Source organism: Mytilus galloprovincialis, chromosome 7 (assembly GCF_965363235.1).
Source record: "Mytilus galloprovincialis chromosome 7, xbMytGall1.hap1.1, whole genome shotgun sequence".
NCBI lineage: Eukaryota > Metazoa > Mollusca > Bivalvia > Mytilida > Mytilidae > Mytilus > Mytilus galloprovincialis.
Genome location: NC_134844.1, coordinates 76,256,489 through 76,275,371, shown reverse-complemented (window position 1 = coordinate 76,275,371; position 18,883 = coordinate 76,256,489). Strand labels below are relative to the sequence as shown.

At 30.3% G+C, this 18,883-nt stretch overlaps 1 protein-coding gene across 3 annotated transcripts; it reads right to left on the bottom strand.

Annotated features, from left to right (window-relative positions):
- Nucleotides 1-2,104: 2,104 nt before the first annotated feature.
- On the bottom strand, nucleotides 2,105-18,851 carry LOC143083683 (MOB kinase activator 3B-like). Of its 3 annotated transcripts, none has more exons than XM_076259962.1 (7): nucleotides 18,761-18,851; nucleotides 9,633-9,783; nucleotides 7,298-7,391; nucleotides 6,667-6,806; nucleotides 4,453-4,568; nucleotides 3,522-3,608; nucleotides 2,105-2,326 (listed from the first exon to the last, which is right to left on the bottom strand). In XM_076259962.1, the coding sequence occupies exons 1-7, from the start codon at nucleotides 18,809-18,811 to the stop codon at nucleotides 2,297-2,299; spliced, it is 669 nt and encodes a 222-aa protein (XP_076116077.1). In that variant the 5' UTR covers nucleotides 18,812-18,851; the 3' UTR covers nucleotides 2,105-2,296. The 3 variants fall into 3 exon arrangements, with proteins under 3 accessions (XP_076116077.1, XP_076116076.1, XP_076116078.1); XM_076259961.1 differs by having other exon boundaries at nucleotides 2,105-2,247; XM_076259963.1 differs by lacking the exon at nucleotides 9,633-9,783 and adding an exon at nucleotides 9,314-9,464 and having other exon boundaries at nucleotides 2,105-2,247; nucleotides 18,761-18,839.
- Nucleotides 18,852-18,883: the final 32 nt, after the last annotated feature.

Sequence of the window (18,883 nt, the reverse complement as noted above, 5' to 3'; positions counted from 1 at the left end):
GACTGTTTTAAATCTTATATGTATGCATTTTTAGAACATAAGAAAATATATTTTGTCTTCCTTCCCCCAAACTAGACTGAGAAAAATCTTATTTATTTAATCTATGAATATCCCTCTACATGTTGATTGAAAAAAATAGATCATTATAGAACACTTCAGAGGGTTGAGATCTCAAAATTAAATAAATTCAAAGGTTAAAATACACATGAAATTATAGTCCGAAACTTTCTTACGATGTCAAAAGATTTTTAACATATTATACATTTCATACATTTGTCCTTTTACGAAATAAGTTTGACATGCATTTGTAATTACAATAGCAGGTCTTTAAGCAACATAAAAAACCTGAACCCAAAAAGCAGTAGCACTACCTACATTTTATTCCCTATTTGATAAAACTAAAATAACTTAAAAAAGAAAAATAAATTAATCTCATATTAATGGCAAGGAATTAATCATGTATATGCAAGAGAAATTGTATGCTAACCTTTCTCACATAAAAAATATAAATTGAACAAAATCATAGTATTTAGAGGAGAGCTTTTAGATATATTTGTTAGTGTTAAAACTTTTAATTCCTACAAGTTAATTGTCAGAAAAATTGTTTGTATAAGGACAAATACTGTTATTGACAAATTTAGATTGTACCTCTATATGATCTATATTTGGGATCGAAAAAAAAAAATAAAAATGAAGAGAATTTTAATCAAAATGTGTGTCAGAGACTTTTTTTATCATGTCATCAATACATTTATCGTAAAAAAAAAATAAAAACTTGAATTTATTTGTTTTGTTCATATCATTTATTTTACTGTTCAATTCGCTAGTTTTTATATCAAGGAATATGAATCATATAGCAGTTGTTCTTGTGTTGCTTTCAGCAAAGTTTTGAAAGTGAGTTTAAAACAAACAAAAAGAAATTACCCTATCATTTAATATAACAGGAAACATGATTACCCATTTATAAAATATCAAGTTCATTTTAAATTTCTACTCTTTCTAAATTTAGTACCTCAAATCTTCATTATGATTGATACATTTTTTTATCAATCATTTAAACTAAGTTTCTAATAAATTTGGTTGAAACCATCCAAATAGAGATTCATATAGATATTTAACAATAACTTATCTATAAATAGCTTAATCATAAATAAATAAACTCATACATAGTACATGTAGTATAGATTTCTTTCTTCTTTTAGAGACAATAAGAACATTGGGACATAAACGTGATAAACACAATATAACAAATGAAAAATTATGAAATATACATATAAATTATATATGTCAACACTACATGAAACTCTTCATTGACAAAAAAAGAATACTAGAAGGATATGCATGAGAGATTTAAGAAGACAGAGTAAAAACTAGTACAAACTGGAAACAAAATGATAGCAGAACAAAATAAGTTTTTTTTTCAAATTTCAAGTTAAATAACAGCAACAAAAATAATTTACATCAACAAATTTCTAAGAAAAAACATAACGTGCCCACATAAAAAAGTTTAAAAAAGTTAAAAACTTAAGGATAATTAATCAATGAGTTGTTAAATAGTGTTTAATAGAATTTTGTAATTCAATATTTTATCAATTATCTCCCTTTGACCATACAGAGATATTTCCTGTTGCAGATTCAATAAGCAAAAGTGTCAAGATGATTTTTTTGATAGAACATAAAATGTCTTAAAAAAATTAACTTAAATACTGAACTTGTCCATATTCTACCTTATACATATCTTTAAGTTTACAAATTGCATGTCAAGGAGATATAAATACAGAAAATTACAATATTTCCCTGACTAGTCCTAATACGAGCATCACTTTTACAAATGAATTGTTCAAACCAGACAATCATGTAAGCTGCCTTTCAATTTTGAAACTCTATTTTTAGCACCCAAAAAATCTTTACATAACTACCCAAGAATACTTTACTAAGAATATACTATATCTAAATTCAAAATTGAGAGATAAATTATTGAAAATAATCTAACGTAAATTTTTAAGAATTGTGTATAAAAAAATTGTTCCCAAGAATACAATAATTTCACAGATATCCCATTTTAAAAATACCAAATTTTTTTTTTCCTTTTTTTTTCTTTCAATTTTACTCTCTTCTAATTCTACATGATTGCCTGGTTGGATACATCATTATAATCAACGTAACATTATTATTGTTATTCTTAACAATCAATGATTAACAAACTGATAAAATCTGTTAGTGACAAATCCTTGCCGTCATGTCTTTCTGTAAAGATAAAGGATGTAAAAGGCCATCAGAGGGAGGTTAAAGGCCATCAGAGGCACATCTTCTCGGTCATTTCTCGCTGAGAAGTAAACAACAATAATTGAATTTAATTTGTGATCAATTTGAAGTGTTGATCCATTACATGCCATGCCGTCAAGCAAGAATTGATGGTGTTATCTTGTGGTCAAGCAAGAACCGATGGTGTTACATCATGGTCAGCAGATTTGGTAAGTCATGTGCAATAGTTCTAAGCTCCAATAATGCATTAGAAAAGCCATTTCTATATGTCTCTAAGTTTATATCAGTTAAACCATAGAGTCAAAAAACCAACTTCTATATGTTTCTAATTCTATATCAGTTAAACCATAGAGTAATGAATATGTATTGTAAGAAATAAAGTAAGAGGTGCACTGGAATTATATTTGTTTGCAGTTTTAAGATCTCCAATACCAATATGTGATGAGACTTTAGGAAGCAGCGATTATACAACAGCAGAAACAGTTTTCCTAATTGCTACAACTTTTTGTGTCAAATTCATTAGTAATAATGTGAATACAATTATACATTGGAGATTCTTGAAAAAACATGTTTTATATAGTACTATATTGCTCTTTTTTTAGCCTTATACTAGTCCATTACTTATAAATGAATTGTAAGATAATTTTCCAACACTTGTTTCAGAGAAACCATGGTAACAGACAAACATTTGAATAACACTTCAAAGGTGATCAAGAGCCTCACTTCCAATGACTGTTGATGATTGCTGGTTTACATAATGTGTTTGCTGCTTAATGAAGAATATCAGAGCAGTGTTTTTTTTTTTAATAATTCAAAAAAGATGTCATCTCATTGACCTTCATAGCTTACTACATCATGTACATGTATAATGCTTGAGTATTTCTCATTGTTGAAGGTCATATGGTGACCTTTATTTTTTAAATCTTTGTCCTTTCGTGTTCATGGTCTTCATGGTTATTTGTCTCATTGGCAATGATTCACATACCTTTTGTTTTTCCTTATTTTACAAAACAATTCTTTTTAAATTATTACAGTTTTTTTTATTGAAAATCATTTATTTTATAAGGTTTGTTATATCTTGTTTACGGCAGGTTATCCTTAAAATCTTTTTTATTGGTATTTTATTAAATGTCATATTCATTCAACCAATTTGCATATTTGATTTTGCCATGTGATTATGGACTTTCCAAATTGATTTTCCTCTAAGTTCAGTATTTTTGTGATTTTACTTTTTGCATTAAATGATGACTACTTACTAAAGGCTCCAGTTCCTTCTTATCTACTAAGCTGTATTCCACCACAAAGTAATAGAAATGTTTATAGCACGTGTTAACATGAGCTTCCTACAAAACATGACATATTGGATTAGTTAATACAGTAGAACTTTGCTAAAATGACATAACTTCTTATCCATTCAAATAAATACTTTTCCTAAATGTTATTTTCTTTGTGTTTATTTTAAGCCAATATTTTGAGTATCTACTTTATGATTCTTAACCTGTTTGGAATGAATTTTAGAGAACAAGAGTGTTAAACTATTTTTTTTCCACATTTAAATATGTTTTCTTATCATTCCTATTGACCTTTTTGATGGCACACTTTGTTTTTGGTATTTTCATATGTATTAGCATCTGATAGTATGTATGTTTTGTGTTTTTTTCTCTTTGATTTTGTTTAAACTACCCTGCTGCATGTACAGGGCCTTAAAATTGTTTTTGTTTTTTAAAAAGAGTCAAAAGCGAGGAGAGTTATAAATACTATAGATTTTCTTTTTTTCTTAGAAGAATTTTGGTCACAAGCAGAAGATTTTATATATTTGCAAAGCCTGAATCATATTATCATAAGCACTTTGAAAAATGGCTATGAAGGTGGTCTCATTGGGAGATTCAGAACTCAGATCCCACTTATTGTTTTGTCAGATTTCTGTATGTATCCTGCTTATGATATAATATTATTTATTTATTTGTTGTAATTTCATGTGTCCTGCGTGTGCCTAACTTGTTTCCCATTTTCACACACAATAATTTGACTTTCAAACGTCATGCTTACAAAATATCTGCTAATCTAGCATCATGCTTAGCCCAAATATGAAAAAAGTGACATTGAGACAGTAACTGTTTGAGATGACTTTTTTAACATATCTCTAAAAAGGAGAGCTGCACAAGGGAAGTAATCCTATACACTTACAGCACCTAAGGCAACTAATGTATCAAAATGATGTATATACACATGTACAAAAACTCTGTATAGTCGGGTCAGTAATTTCTTCACCACTTGTAAGTAGTTCTTTGGGAATGGTACTCCTGTAAAAAAAAGGATATAAAAACAAAATAAATTTTGTTATTGGGAATATTCAGTGTTGATATTTGATAGTTTTTATTTATTCATAAACCTTTTTACTCCCTATTAAATTATACATGTGACAGGGGAAATATCTGCATCATTATTCTTTGACTAAATCCAATCCATATTTTTTTAATAAACATCTGACCTCAGGGCTCACACTACTTCAGAATTATAGGGAGAAGTGACTTCTCTTTTTGAAACTGATAGGGAGAAGTGGTGAGATTTGAAAGAGAAGTGCTCATTCGCGCGGTGCGCTACAATGTTTGGATTTTACTATAGTATAAAGGGTCATATATATGTAACTAATGTTCTTTTTATATTATTCAATTCATATCTGAGTACAATTAAAGTAACATTTCAAACTAAAAGTTGTTTAAGTTTTTACTAAGGTTCTTGTGAGAAACTACCAACTAAATATTTAATATCTAGCACTAAAAAAATTTTTTTTTTTTTTTAAAATGTAAAGAAATTTTAATATATCAATTACAATTTAATTCAAATCTATCTTGTGTATGAAATTCAGTGTTTCTCATAAAAAAAAGTTATTAAGCTGGGCCATAATATAATTAATAGTCTCAGAGTTAAGCAACTTTGAAACAATCCATAAAAAATATAGAGAATAATATATATACACCAATCAATTAGATGTAACCAAAAGTCTCTTAATGCGTGTGGAATACGTAATTTTTCCCTTTGGGATCAATATTATTCTGTCAGCTGTTCCATCCGTCCGTCCGTAGTAATTATTGTAAAAGTACGGATTTCGGTCATAGCTGGTCCGGTTCAGATCCGTAGTTTAGAAATCGGTCAATGGCGGACGAATGCAAGAAAATTTACAAAAATAAACGATGTATGACAAGTTATTTGGAAAGGAACATGACGTTTTTAATGCAATAAATGGATTAAACATTTACTGGAGGCAACTTTTATCACGTTTAAATGAAGTAACAACTTATTTTACCGCCGAAATTTAGGTTGATGTACGTTTTCCAAGCACCGGGAACTTGCGGAAATGCATGAAGTGATAAAAAGTTGTATGTTTATCAAATAACCTGCTACACACTGCAAAGACAATGCTTCAACCTCTTTTCTTAAGATAATGAATAGTTCATGTCTAAATTTCTTTAATTATCAATAAAAAATTGATGTTTCACCAACTTGGTAAAAATTGAAAATGTCCGATGACGGAGGCGACTGAAAGCGAGTATCGTCAAGAACAGGGCGACTTGTTTTCGCTTTTGGGGGTCAGGGAAAGCGAAGTGACGGTCTGGAAAGTGACTTCTTCGCCCAAGTTGCCTGGTAGCGTGAGCCCTGGACCTAATTAAAAATCTTTCACAAAATTTGCATTTTTAGTTGAAAGCTCCATTGGAACAGTATTTCTGAGGTAAATAAGGAACATAACTCAACAACTTTAGGAGCAAATAAATGTTCGTCATTAGTCTCTGTGAGAGCAGTCAGTATTTCTGTGGTAACCAACTCTACAAATTGTACAGAGAAAATAGTTCCATCTTATATCCTAAGACTCCATCCAATGTATTTCTGTACTAATACTTAGTAATAACCATAATTGCCCAACTTCCCCAGTGAGTATACTTTCATCATGAGTTTAAGACTCAACCCCCATCATTTCTTTTGAGAATATATATGTCTATCAAAATTAAGTGACTCCCTTTAATAAATAATGTTGATGAAAACAAGGGATGAAACTCCCCAACTTAAACAGTGAATATATTTTCATCATGAGTTTTAGGCACATCTCAATCAATCGTTTTGAAGAAAATAAGGGGACATAATTCACTTAATTTTAATGGGAATATATTTCTATCAATAATCAGCAACTCCATCCAATTGATAATTTTGTGGTAAACAAGGGACATAACTCATAAACTTTCACAGGGAATATATTTTCATTATTAGTTTAAGGATCCACATAATAAAATGCTTTGTGGTAAAAAGCGACATACTTCACAAAATTTTATGAGGAATATCTTTTCATCTTTACATTAAGACTCCATTGGAACATTGTTTCTCTGGTGAACAAGGGACATAACTCACCAACTTTTACTGGGAATATATTTTCATCATTAATCTGGGATTCTACCCAGTCCATCAACAATGATATATATTTGGGAGCTGGTAATGCTGTTGGTTTTTTGTATTTCACACTGTCTGTGTCACACCACTGATATTCATATCTAAAACAAAATAAATCATAAATTTTAAATAAAATTTGAATTTTGTTTAATACATGATAGGGTAAAATCAGTTTGATGGATATAAGAGACTAAATTTTTTTTATAAATTGTGAATTCAGAAAGTATTGAATGCATTTATCGTTGATATGTTTGAGAGAAAGATGCAAGATTAATTATTGCCATTTCGAGAAAGCTGCAAACTGACATGCATGTATCAAATATCACTTATCAGAATGTGAATTCTTATTATCTCGAAACTCACCTTGTCATGCTTGTCACATTATTCGCATAAAAAACCTTGCAATTATTTCTGTATTTTATAATACAGATGCTCTGCAAAATTGACAATACAAAAATCAGATTGAAACATATTTATGTTTTAAGACTTAAACAAAACTCAAACAGACTGATGAATGACTGTAATTTGTTTTTGGTCCAAAGGGAGATAACTTACAAATGTAAGTTGTTATTGCCACTACCTGTTGACTTACCTAGGACCACCAGACATTGTGGTACATGTTTCTTCAGTGCAGTATTCACATATGGTACCATATAATAGATTGATTCTGTTGAAAAAATCTACAACTGTAAAATAAGAGAAGGCATTATTATTCTAGAAAAAGTCATATACATCATGTACATAATTAATCGACATGTTGATCAATGGTTTAGCCTTATCAATATTACAATAGGGATAAGGTACCTGCTGTGGTCACTAAGGGACCTGAAAGATTCGTACCAAGCCTTTTATTCTTGCCGATCAACTGACTTTCAGGAGTATGTTATGCAGTACATGACTCTTGAAGCAGAAACAAAAACATGAAAATAAATTGTTGCAAAATACATGAAATAGCCAATTTTGAATCTTCTATATGAAATTCTGTAACTTTAAGCTAATATAAACTCCTCTACCCTTTCCAAACCATTCTGTCAGTAGCTGAGATGAAATAAATGTTACAACAAAAATCAAATAACAAAATATGTAAAACTACTAACTGATAGATACATGTAGAACAAACATGACAAAATTAAGTCTAAGTCTAATAACAAGATAAAAATTAAGTATGCTACAACATTAACACAATATTTGGTATTCAGACATATTCAAAGGATTTCTGGATCATGGTGTGACAATAAAAGCATGTGTAAACTAATTACTGTAGATTCTTTTATCTTTTCGTGGGTACCTATTGTCATGATTTTGGCAAAGTCTGAATATTTGCACTTTATTGATTATATATTAAAATTTGTAGTTTACAAATACCTAATAAATGGTAAGAAAATTGGTATCTAACAAATTATTAAAATGAATCCACGGTCATGACAGTATATCTCTAATTCTGTGACGAGTGAATGCATTTAAAAAAGTTTTGATGAGTTTGATAGTTCTTGATAAATTTTCAGTATTTCAAAAGGTGTGATACATGTGATAGGGGATCATACAATTTGCGCTCAAAATAAATATTTCCTAATGGGTGATTAAACTAGGTTCAGTGATTTCTATGCTTCTGTTTTTCTTGCTACAAATTCAATAACCCCATTTGCCTTTAAAAAAAAATATTAATACATTATACATGTTATAAAACAAAATATAAAAGAAAGTTAAACATTTGTTAAAATCAGATTGTTAAAAAACAGTTGAATAGTTAACAGTATCTTTTTTAAACTCTCAACAATGCTCAAAGATATTATAACTAACTTAATTTGGCTTTAACAATATGACAGTTGGTGATTTTACCATGGTTACAATGAAGACAGCAATTTCAACTTGAGAATTATCATGATTATTTACCCAAATAAGGAAAAATAAGCCTAAAATTACCAGGAAATTTGGTAATCAATTTGTAAAGAATGAAAAGATAAACATCACTTCGTTAAAAATAGTTCCTTTGTAAACATAAAAAAACAACTTCCCCCATACCTCAGAAATCACTTCCCCATGTATTGTTTTACAATGAAGGTTAATTCTCTGAATTGGTGACAAAAGGATAAATAACATCTCATGCTAAAAATTGGATGTGAATAAATTCAATGATTTTTTTTTTTTTCATTTTCATATAACAATACATTCATGTGTGCATGTGCAAACTATAAGCCTAGTTTATTCTAAATCTAACAGTCTTTGTACTCAACATACATGATATATATACATTTTTAGTTGTACATGTAAAAATCAAAATCAAAAAAGTTTAAATCAATATCATGATACATGTATGTGCATGATGTGCATTCAAGGTGTACAACAATAAACTTTACATGCCAGTTTCTAATGTCTACACATGCAAGTTTACTACATGTATTTAGCAGTTTGTCCGACACCAATTAAGAGTATACATCAAAAGCTCGTTAAAAGTTTACTGAAGCGTATGTATGCAGAGGTCAGACTCGAACCATTCTGATCGCATATTTTAATTTTCAATCCAAGATACACAATGATCAGTCTGATGGATTGTGGCCATTCCAATACAAGCACTACTTTGATGCGGAATGTAGTTTTTTGTACCCACCATGAACAGCCAACCAGTCATTTAAATCCTCATGAGACGGTAGCTTAACAACTTCCCTCAAATCAATTCCAGAATTAAGAGAAGCGTTTGCTTGCTTATGTAAATTATACTTTAAGCTACCAGGATCAAACCGCTTCTTGGGCTTAAAAGTCTGCAAAGAAATGAATTATACATGTTTGTATAAATACGTATATAATGATATATGAAGCTAAGATGTTTGTATCTGTATACACATGCAAGATGTCAGACTCGACTGCCATAGATGTAGTTTTGAAATCTGAAATGGAAGTGGTTTATACATTATAATTATTGTACCAACCATGCACAGCAATCCAATCATTTAAATCTTCTTGTGGCGGCAACCTGACAACCTCCTTCAGATCTATACCGGAGCTTAGTGAAGCATTGGCCTGCTTATGGAGGTTGAATTTGAGAGTACCCTGTTCAAACTTCTTCTTTGGTTTAAATGTCTAAAACATACATGCACATTAATATATAAAATAAAATACATCATTTGAATAAAATATACTGAAAAGGTCAGTAGAATCTGTATGCTGGTATTTACATATAAGAAAGTTATAATTAATTAAGATACATGTATTTTTAGTAACATTATAATCAAAATAAATTTACAACAGCATGAACAGTGTCAGTTCATCACATTAAGTCAAGCATTGTTTGCATTGCACATGTTGCAGTCACATTTCTTTAGGTCATTATTAATGTGACTTTTAAACAAACCTTTTTTTTCTAAATTGTATTCTTTTTAATCTCGACTTAAGTCAGTCAGGGATACATGTATAACTCTATAGGTTTATTAAAGAAAAATAACATACATTTGTTATTGTGGACTAAAAAATCAAAGAACTTTGATAACATACGTATGTTACATGTTTCAAAGGGACAATATACATCATTAGTTAACACATGGTTAAGTTAAAATGTATAAAAGTTCTATTTATATTAATTTTGTCTATATGTTTACTTATAACTATTGAAAGATATCATATAACAGTTCATAGTTTGCCTATTTCAGTATAGGTCAATTCAGGTATTCAACATGGAGCCTTGGCTCACACTGGACATGCTGGACAGCAAGTACATGAAGTAAAAAAAGCCCCCCAAAAAACTAGTGTAAAACCATTCAAACGGGGAAACCAACGTTAACGGTCAAATCTAAATAGAAACGAGAAACATGTATGAACTATATAAACCATGTAAACAGAGGACAACCAATTGTAAAAAAATGTACATCAAATGTCTGTACATGTTTAAGATACATGATACATGTATATATATATATATATACATTGTACATTAATCTAGATCTTTATAAGAATGTTATATAATATACAGGAAAGACTTAACTTCACGGTATTAAATATAAATCTTAAATAAACAATTGACATTGTCAAGCATTCCAAGGTCATTTGTATTATCAGTATGAAAGGACAAGATACTATTGACAAGTATTTTGTGACAACAGGGTACATGTATGTCTTTTCCATGTCATGTGATAGATTAAAGACTTGGGACTAAAGCTGATAAAATACAAGTGCATTATACAATGTAATATCCTTATTGGAATTTTGCCATAAAAAAACAGTTGTTGTTAATTTTTATTTAGGAAAGATTTTGATTATTTTCACATGTTTCATGTTCCATTAATGATAATAAAACATACATGTATCAAAGTATATCAAGTCCATAGTACAAATGTACATGTAGAACATGTACATGTACATGATGTACATGGTGTACAAAAATGTACATGTATACATTGTACATTGAATCTTGCAGGTCTTGGTCATTACACATGTTACATGCATGTAATTAGCATCCATTCAATTGTTCCTATATTTTCCTCACATAGCCATTTCTTTACTTACATTATATACATACATGATACTGTATATGCATGTGCACATGGTGCATATTTGACCAAATGGTATTTAATGATCATGATGATTAAAATGATAATAAATGAGCATAAAATGTTAAGCATTTGGGTGTACATGTACATTGTTAACAAATGTTTGCTTATATTCACAATTATCAGAATTATGTCATAATGAAAAATAAATATTCACTAATTACATGAATTAATTACAACTAGCATTAAATAAATTTTTTTCTCTGTACATCATTTGTACATGTAAATACTGAAAGACCATTTAAATACCTACTAGTCATGCTAGTATGACTTGAAACCTGGTAACCAATGCAAGCAACCAAACTAATTTACACAAGTGTACTTGTACATGAACAAAATGTATATCATATGTTAATGCATGTTGTACATGCAATCATCATGATCATGGTAGTTAGAATTCTTTTTCTGGCATTTTTTCTCAATAGACACACATATACAACAATCATGACAATAATAAATGTTTCCAAAAGAAACAAAACATGCAGATACTCCGCAGGGCGCATCTTTATACGACCGTAGAGGTTGAACCCTGAATGGTTAGGGCAAGTATGGACACAACATTCAAGCTGGATTCAGCTCTTAATTTGGATTGTGATTAAATAGTTGACACAGCATAGGTTTCTGACACAGAATGAATGTGGTCTAATGAACTTAAAATATTTTGTTTGCCTTTGAGCAATTCACTATGCTGTTGAATATTAATTAATCCTCTCAAAAAAATGTTTGAAGAAATTTATTTTTATTTATGAAATCTGAAATGAGAAAAATTTAACCCCCTCCCATTTTTTTTCATACCCCCCTTTCCCTTTTTCCAAAACTGATCTCAATTCAAATTTCTAATGGAGTTTCCAACAATAACTCAGGGCTTTCCCTTGAAATTGAAGTAGAAGGCTCAATTAAAATTATAGGCGGCTGTAATATGCGTTCGGCGAAGCTGGACGCCCACAAAGCTTACAGCTTGGTGCCTTACGGCAGGGTGTTTGGGGGCCGCTCAAGGCCGCCAGAAGCTCTGGCATAAATAGAGCTAAATCCTGCATTCTCGCAATCTCCTGGCACCTAATTTCATCTTTCAAATGACCATTTTTTATGTATGAAATTAAAGAAAGAAAAGAAAAAAATCTCGAAGAAATTTCATTTTTTTTATGTTATAGTTTTTTATTTTTATTACCTTAGGCCAGGGTTTTTTAATTTGTTGGTTTACAGATTTTCTCCATGAAAAAGTCGGGTCGGTCGGTCGGAAAAAAAAAGAAAAAAAATTATTCAAGACAGAAAAAATTATATGCAAAATAAATATATATTTCACCTTTCTAACAATATGTTTGTTATGCTATTTTGTCATAATTTCTTTGATTTTAGTTCGATGAAATTTTATTGCTCAGCTGTCATAAACATCGCATGACATTCTAATAATAATAATGTCCTGTAAAAAAAAGGGGGGTACACGGACAAAGACGAAATTAAATCGTCATTTCATAACAAAAAGAAAAAAACAGATTCGCGTAGCTCTTAATTAATTCCAAAAACTTGGTGAATAATGATCTTCCACCAGGAAAACTGATAAAGAAAAAAAATGTAAAAACGTCGTACGAAAATAAGTTTTAACAGTTTAACACATGTGTCAAAAACGTAATAGACTCGTCCACTTGAAAAACGAGAATATCGGCTTAATCTGTTGTCATGCATTCCCATTTTTTATCCAAATGGACAATATTTTTTTTATTATCTATGAAGCAAGAAAATTCTAAATGATTATTTAATATTCAGTACTTTAACTTGATGTCTTCCACCTGTCCACATTTGGACAAGCCTATTTCTATCAGATGATGCATCTTACGGACTGATGACAAATACGGGAAACGAACTTATTGTGTAATTGGTTTTAAACACAGGTTTCGTTTTGCAAAATTATTTGCGCAATTGACATTTCAAGGTCAGTTAAAATTGATTTCTCTTTTTTTAGAAACGACAACTGGAAGTTTTATTTTTTCACTGTACAGAAAGTGTTATCAATTTTATTAGTGATTAATGCAATCATTTCATAAAAAAAAATGAATATTTTAATTATTTTTCAGGGATAATGCATTTGTTAGGGTCGGCGGGAATAAAAAAGCATGAAAAGTCAATTTTATTTTTATTCTGGAAATCGACAAAATCGGGTCGGCAGATCCGTAAACCAACAAATTAAAAAATTCTGGCCTTATGCTTAAAATTCATTTACTTATGAAGGAGTTCTATCTATATAATAATCGGGTTTGTTAGAATTCTTGATCGGTTTATTTTGCATAACTACGTGCATTTGTAAACAAATGACCCCCCTTTTCTCTCTAAAAACTGTTACGCGCGCGTATTTAAATCATACAATTATTTCTCAAGCATTGACAGAAAATGGATATATCCTCTGATTTTCTCTTTTTTTGTAAACTGTTCAATAAGTCGGGTACATAAATCATTTGAAAATGTTATTTATTTGAGGTCGAGTCGACAATATTCTACTTTCAGTTTTGACCTTGATTCTCTGAACACCACGTGGGCTTTGAAAAATTAACTTCAAAAGATACTGTTTTCCAGATTCTGAACAATATGATCTACTACACTTTCTTTAATTTGACTAATATTATTCCATAACATAAGATTGTCATCCTATCTTCACGTTTTAAAAGCCAAAAAAAAATGCCAACAAGTTAATGACCATCGAAACGTCTTTATTGTTATCGTTCAATGATCATAGGAACATCTCTATTGTTATCTTCGAAAAGAAATGATGCATTCTGACTTTAAATAGACAACCAATCAGTGACCTGAATTCATGTGAACTATATTTAGCCCAAAGTAAAGACTGACTTTTCATCCCTTGTTAATCGCGACCGCGACTTTGCGACAATAAGTCTCTTGGCTGGCTGTAAACATTTGAAAAAAGATATTTTTTTTCTTTTTGAATTTATATTTTTGTCAGTGAAGTAGCCGGCACTTGAAGCCACCGCAAACGACGGATTTCCGCCGGCTACCGGCTTCAATGGAAAGCCCTGAATAACTACTCATTTAAATACATCATAAAATATTAAAATGTAAAATAAAGTGCTTGTTATCACTGAATGGTAAAGATTGTTTTAATTTATCAGTTGGTAGTAAAAGTGAATATACATTGTATATTGTATAAAACAATGATTTAAGTTGATTCAACTACTATTCTGGACAAAGAAAGATAACTCCAATTGAAAATTTTTTGCTACATTATGTATTGCACAATATTGTGCAATTAGATATTTCTTGCTATTGCGCAATACTGTGCAATTGAAAATATTTGCTGTTGCACAATACTGTGCAATTGAAGATTTCTTGCTATTGCACAATACTGTGCAATTGAAGATTTCTTGCTATTGCTGAATACTGTGCAATTGTAAATTTCTTGCTATTGCACAATACTTAATATAATAATTTTGGATCCTGATTTGAACCAACTTGAAAACTGGGCCCATAATCAAAAATCTAAGTACATGTTTAGATTCAGCATATATCCAAAAAGCCCAAGAATTCAATTTTTGTTAAAATCAAACTTAGTTTAATTTTGGACCTTTGGACTTTAATGTAGACCAATTTGAAAACGGGACCAAAAATTAAGAATCTACATACAATGTACACAGTTAGATTCCGAATCAGGGCTCACACTACTTCAGAATTATAGGGAGAAGTGACTTCTCTTTTTGAAACTGATAAGGAGAAGTGGTGAGATTTGAAAGAGAAGTGCTCATTCGCGCGGGTGCGCTACAATGTTTGGATTTTACAATAGTATAAAGGGCCATATGTAAATAATGTTCTTTTTATGTTGTTCAATTCATATGAGTAAAAAATTACAATTAAAGTAACATTTGAAATTAAAAGTTGTTTAAGTTTTACTAAGGTTCTTGTGAGAAACTACCAACTAAATATCTAGCACTAAAAAAAAAAAATTTTATTTTAAAAAATGTAAAGAAATTATATCAATTACAATTTAATTAAAAATTATCTTGTGTATGAAATTCAGTGTTTCTCATAAAAAAAAAATATAAAAGTTATTAAGCTGGGCCATAATATATTGATATTTATAGTATAATAGTCTCAGAGTTAAGCAACTTTAATCAATAGTTTGAAACATTCATAAAAAATATAGGGAATTATATACACCAATCAATTATATTAGATGTAACCAAAAGTCTCTTAATGCGTGTGGAATGTGTAATTTTTCCCTTTGGTATCAATATTGATTATTCTTCTGTCAGCTGTTCCATCCGTTCGTCCGTAGTAATTATTGTAAAAGTACGGATTTGGGTCATAGCTGGTCCGGTTCAGATCCGTAGTTTAGAAATCGGTCAATGGCGGACGAATGCAAGAAAATTTACAAAAATAAACGATGTTTGACAAGTTATTTGGAAAGGAACATGACGGTTTTAATGCAATAAATGGATTAAACATTTACTGGAAGCAACTTTTATCACGTTTAAATGAAGTAACAAACTTATTTTGCCGCCGAAATTTAGGTTGATGTACGTTTTTCGAGTAACAAGCACCGGAACTTGCGAAAATGCACGAAGTGATAAAAAGTTGTATTTTTATCAAATAACCTGATACACACTGCGAAGACAATGCTTCAACCTCTTTTCTAAAGATAATGAATAGTTTATGTCTGAATTTCTTTAATTATCAGTAAAAAATTGATGTTTCATCAACTTGGTAAAAATTGAAAATGTCCGATGACGGAAGCGACTGAAAGCGACTTTCGTCAAGAACAGGGCGACTTGTTTTCGCTTTTGGGGGTCGGGGAAAGCGAAGTGACGGTCAGGAGGGCGACTTCTTCGCCCAAGTCGCCTGGTAGCGTGAGCCCTGAGAATATCAAAGAACCCCAATTATTCAATTTTAGATGAAATCAAACAAAGTTTAACTCTGGACCCCGATTTGGACCAACTTGAAAACTGGGCCAATAATCAAAAATCTAAGTACATTTTTAGATTCAGCATATTCCATATAATAAAGTACCCCAATTCAAGGATTCATTTTTTGTAAAAATCAAACTAAGTTTAATTTTGGACCCTTTGGACCTTAATGTAGACCAATTTGAAAACAGGACCAAAAATTAAGAATCTACATACACAGTTAGATTCGGCATATCAAAGAACCCCAATTATTCAATTTTTGATGAAATCAAACAAAGTTCAATTTTGGACCCTTTGGCCCCTTATTCCTAAACTGTTGGGACCAAAACTCCCAAAATCAAACTCAACCTTCCTTTTATGGTCATAAACCTTGTGTTTAAATTTCATTGATTTCTATTTACTTATACTAAAGTTATTGTGCGAAACCAGAACAATACTTATTTGGGCCCTTTTTTGGCCCCTTATTCCTAAACTGTTGGAACCAAAACTCCCAAAGTTAATCCCAACCTTCCTTTTGTGGTCATAAACTTAAACCTTGTGGCAAAATTTCATAGATTTCTATTTACTTAAACTAAATTTAAAGTTATAGTGCGAAAACCAAGAAAATGCTTATTTGGGCCCTTTTTGGCCCCTAATTCCTAAAATGTTGGCACCAAAACTCCCAAAATCAATCTCAACCTTCCTTTTGTGGTCATAAACCTTGTGTTAAAATTTCATAGATTTCTATTACTTTTACTAAAGTTAGAGTGCGAAAACTAAAAGTATTTTCAATTTTTGCGGTCGTATAAAAATGTTGTTTTTATGTGATGTGATATGTCAGTGTCTCTCGGGCCATAAAAAAGAATAGGTTTGTTTGCCCAAACCCTACCTACCCAGAAAAAAGCTGCCTACTCAAATTCTTTTATTGTCCTGATTTGAAGAATTGTTTTTTTTAATCAGATAGGCATAAAGACTAACGAACATCCGATACTTCAATTTCTTAAAAAAAAAAAAATGCCTACAAATGTACCTACCTACCCACTGTCTCAACCTTGGGTAGGGTTTGGACAAACCAAAATATTTTTAATTGTGGCCTCAAGAATTTTCAAATAGCACTATTGAAATTAACATAGCACTGGTTTTCCAAAAGATTTACTAAGCACCATGGCCCCTAAAGATAAAGCATAATCAGGCCATTCATTAGGAGGCGGTACCCGGTACTTTTACCCTCCTATGCTATTGACAAGTACAGCCTAAATGTAGAAATTTTTATATAAGATATTCATGGAATAAATTGAAAAGTACCACCTAGAAACGTGGAAAGTACCAGTCAACATGAAAGATAATGAAACCCCTGCATAATGTGGCCCTATACATTTTATTATAATACCATCCAAGATACATATAGTACCATGGTACATTGTATCAGAGTGCTTTAGTTATAAGTCAATATAAGACCTTGGTGATAATGCTGATCTTATATTTAAAGTTTCAAGCACAAAATAGGATTAAAACCAAGCTTTTGAATTACAATATACATGTACAACATGTATAAAGTAAACTTCCAAGTTGATAGCCTAATTTGTCAGTGATCATTAAAATACATGTACAAGTGGAGAAACAGTTAACATTTCCATTGTGTGAGATTCTGGTTATTTTTAACTAAAAGATAATACAAAATGTACCTTTCAATGTGCTTTTAATATCATGTTTATCAACAAAAACATAATAAACTATATGAGCTATAAAGGAATGTCTAGAAAACAATATAAAAGTTAAAACTATAATCAATCAAATTTTTACATTTTTTGAATCAAATGCAATAGAAAAATGTAAAAATTTGAATAAGAAAAGGTACATGTATCAAGTTCAAACGAAATTCAAAATGGAAAGTCTTTTAAGAATTGATGGTAAAATCAAAAGCTGAAACACATCATGCAAAAAAAGAAAGTTCAAAATTAAATTATTTTCCTTTATCATGTTTATCATCATGATCATTTCTATTTAAAATCTAATCTCCCCCAAACCAATGATTTATATTCTCTGTACATGGCAATGAAGTAGTATAAACAGCTTTTTAATACATAAAGCAAAATTTCTTTCAATTAACAATAGTTAGGAAAATGAAAGTAAAACTAATAATCCATTTTTTTTTAACTTAAAAGTATCTGAATACCATGTATGCCAACATCCAATATACAATGCAACATGTGCAAACATTGCCATTGTTCAAACTGTAAATATGGGTTAAAGGGGTGTTAACAAGTTTAATATACAATTTCAAGAACAGGAAATTCCACACTTCCTTGTTAAAGGGGGTACTTTAAATTGTGTCAATAAACTGTAACAGTAAGCTATCCTGAAAGTCAATGCAGTATACACAATAAAAAATACATAATTGTGAATTAAAACTTAAAATATTTTAACAACAGTTAACTTTATGGATGTAATTTCTATGTTTGTCAATAAAATTATCAATGACAACAGAACCAGTTTGTAAGACAGGTAAAGAAGTGGATTTTTTTACGTTTAGAGGAGTTGGGTCTAATTTTCTATAAACAGATATGTTATACAAATAATGTGTTAGTATGAATATACGTTCTAATGTTACTAGGTTGTTCAGATTACCTTTACTTTGTCTCTAGAAAAGAACTGTGCGAATCCATATCTTTCAGCCATGTTTTCATTTAGCTACGCATGCGGAACCGGAAGCTGAAGTGATGCTGAGGGTACACTTTTTTGTATCTGAAA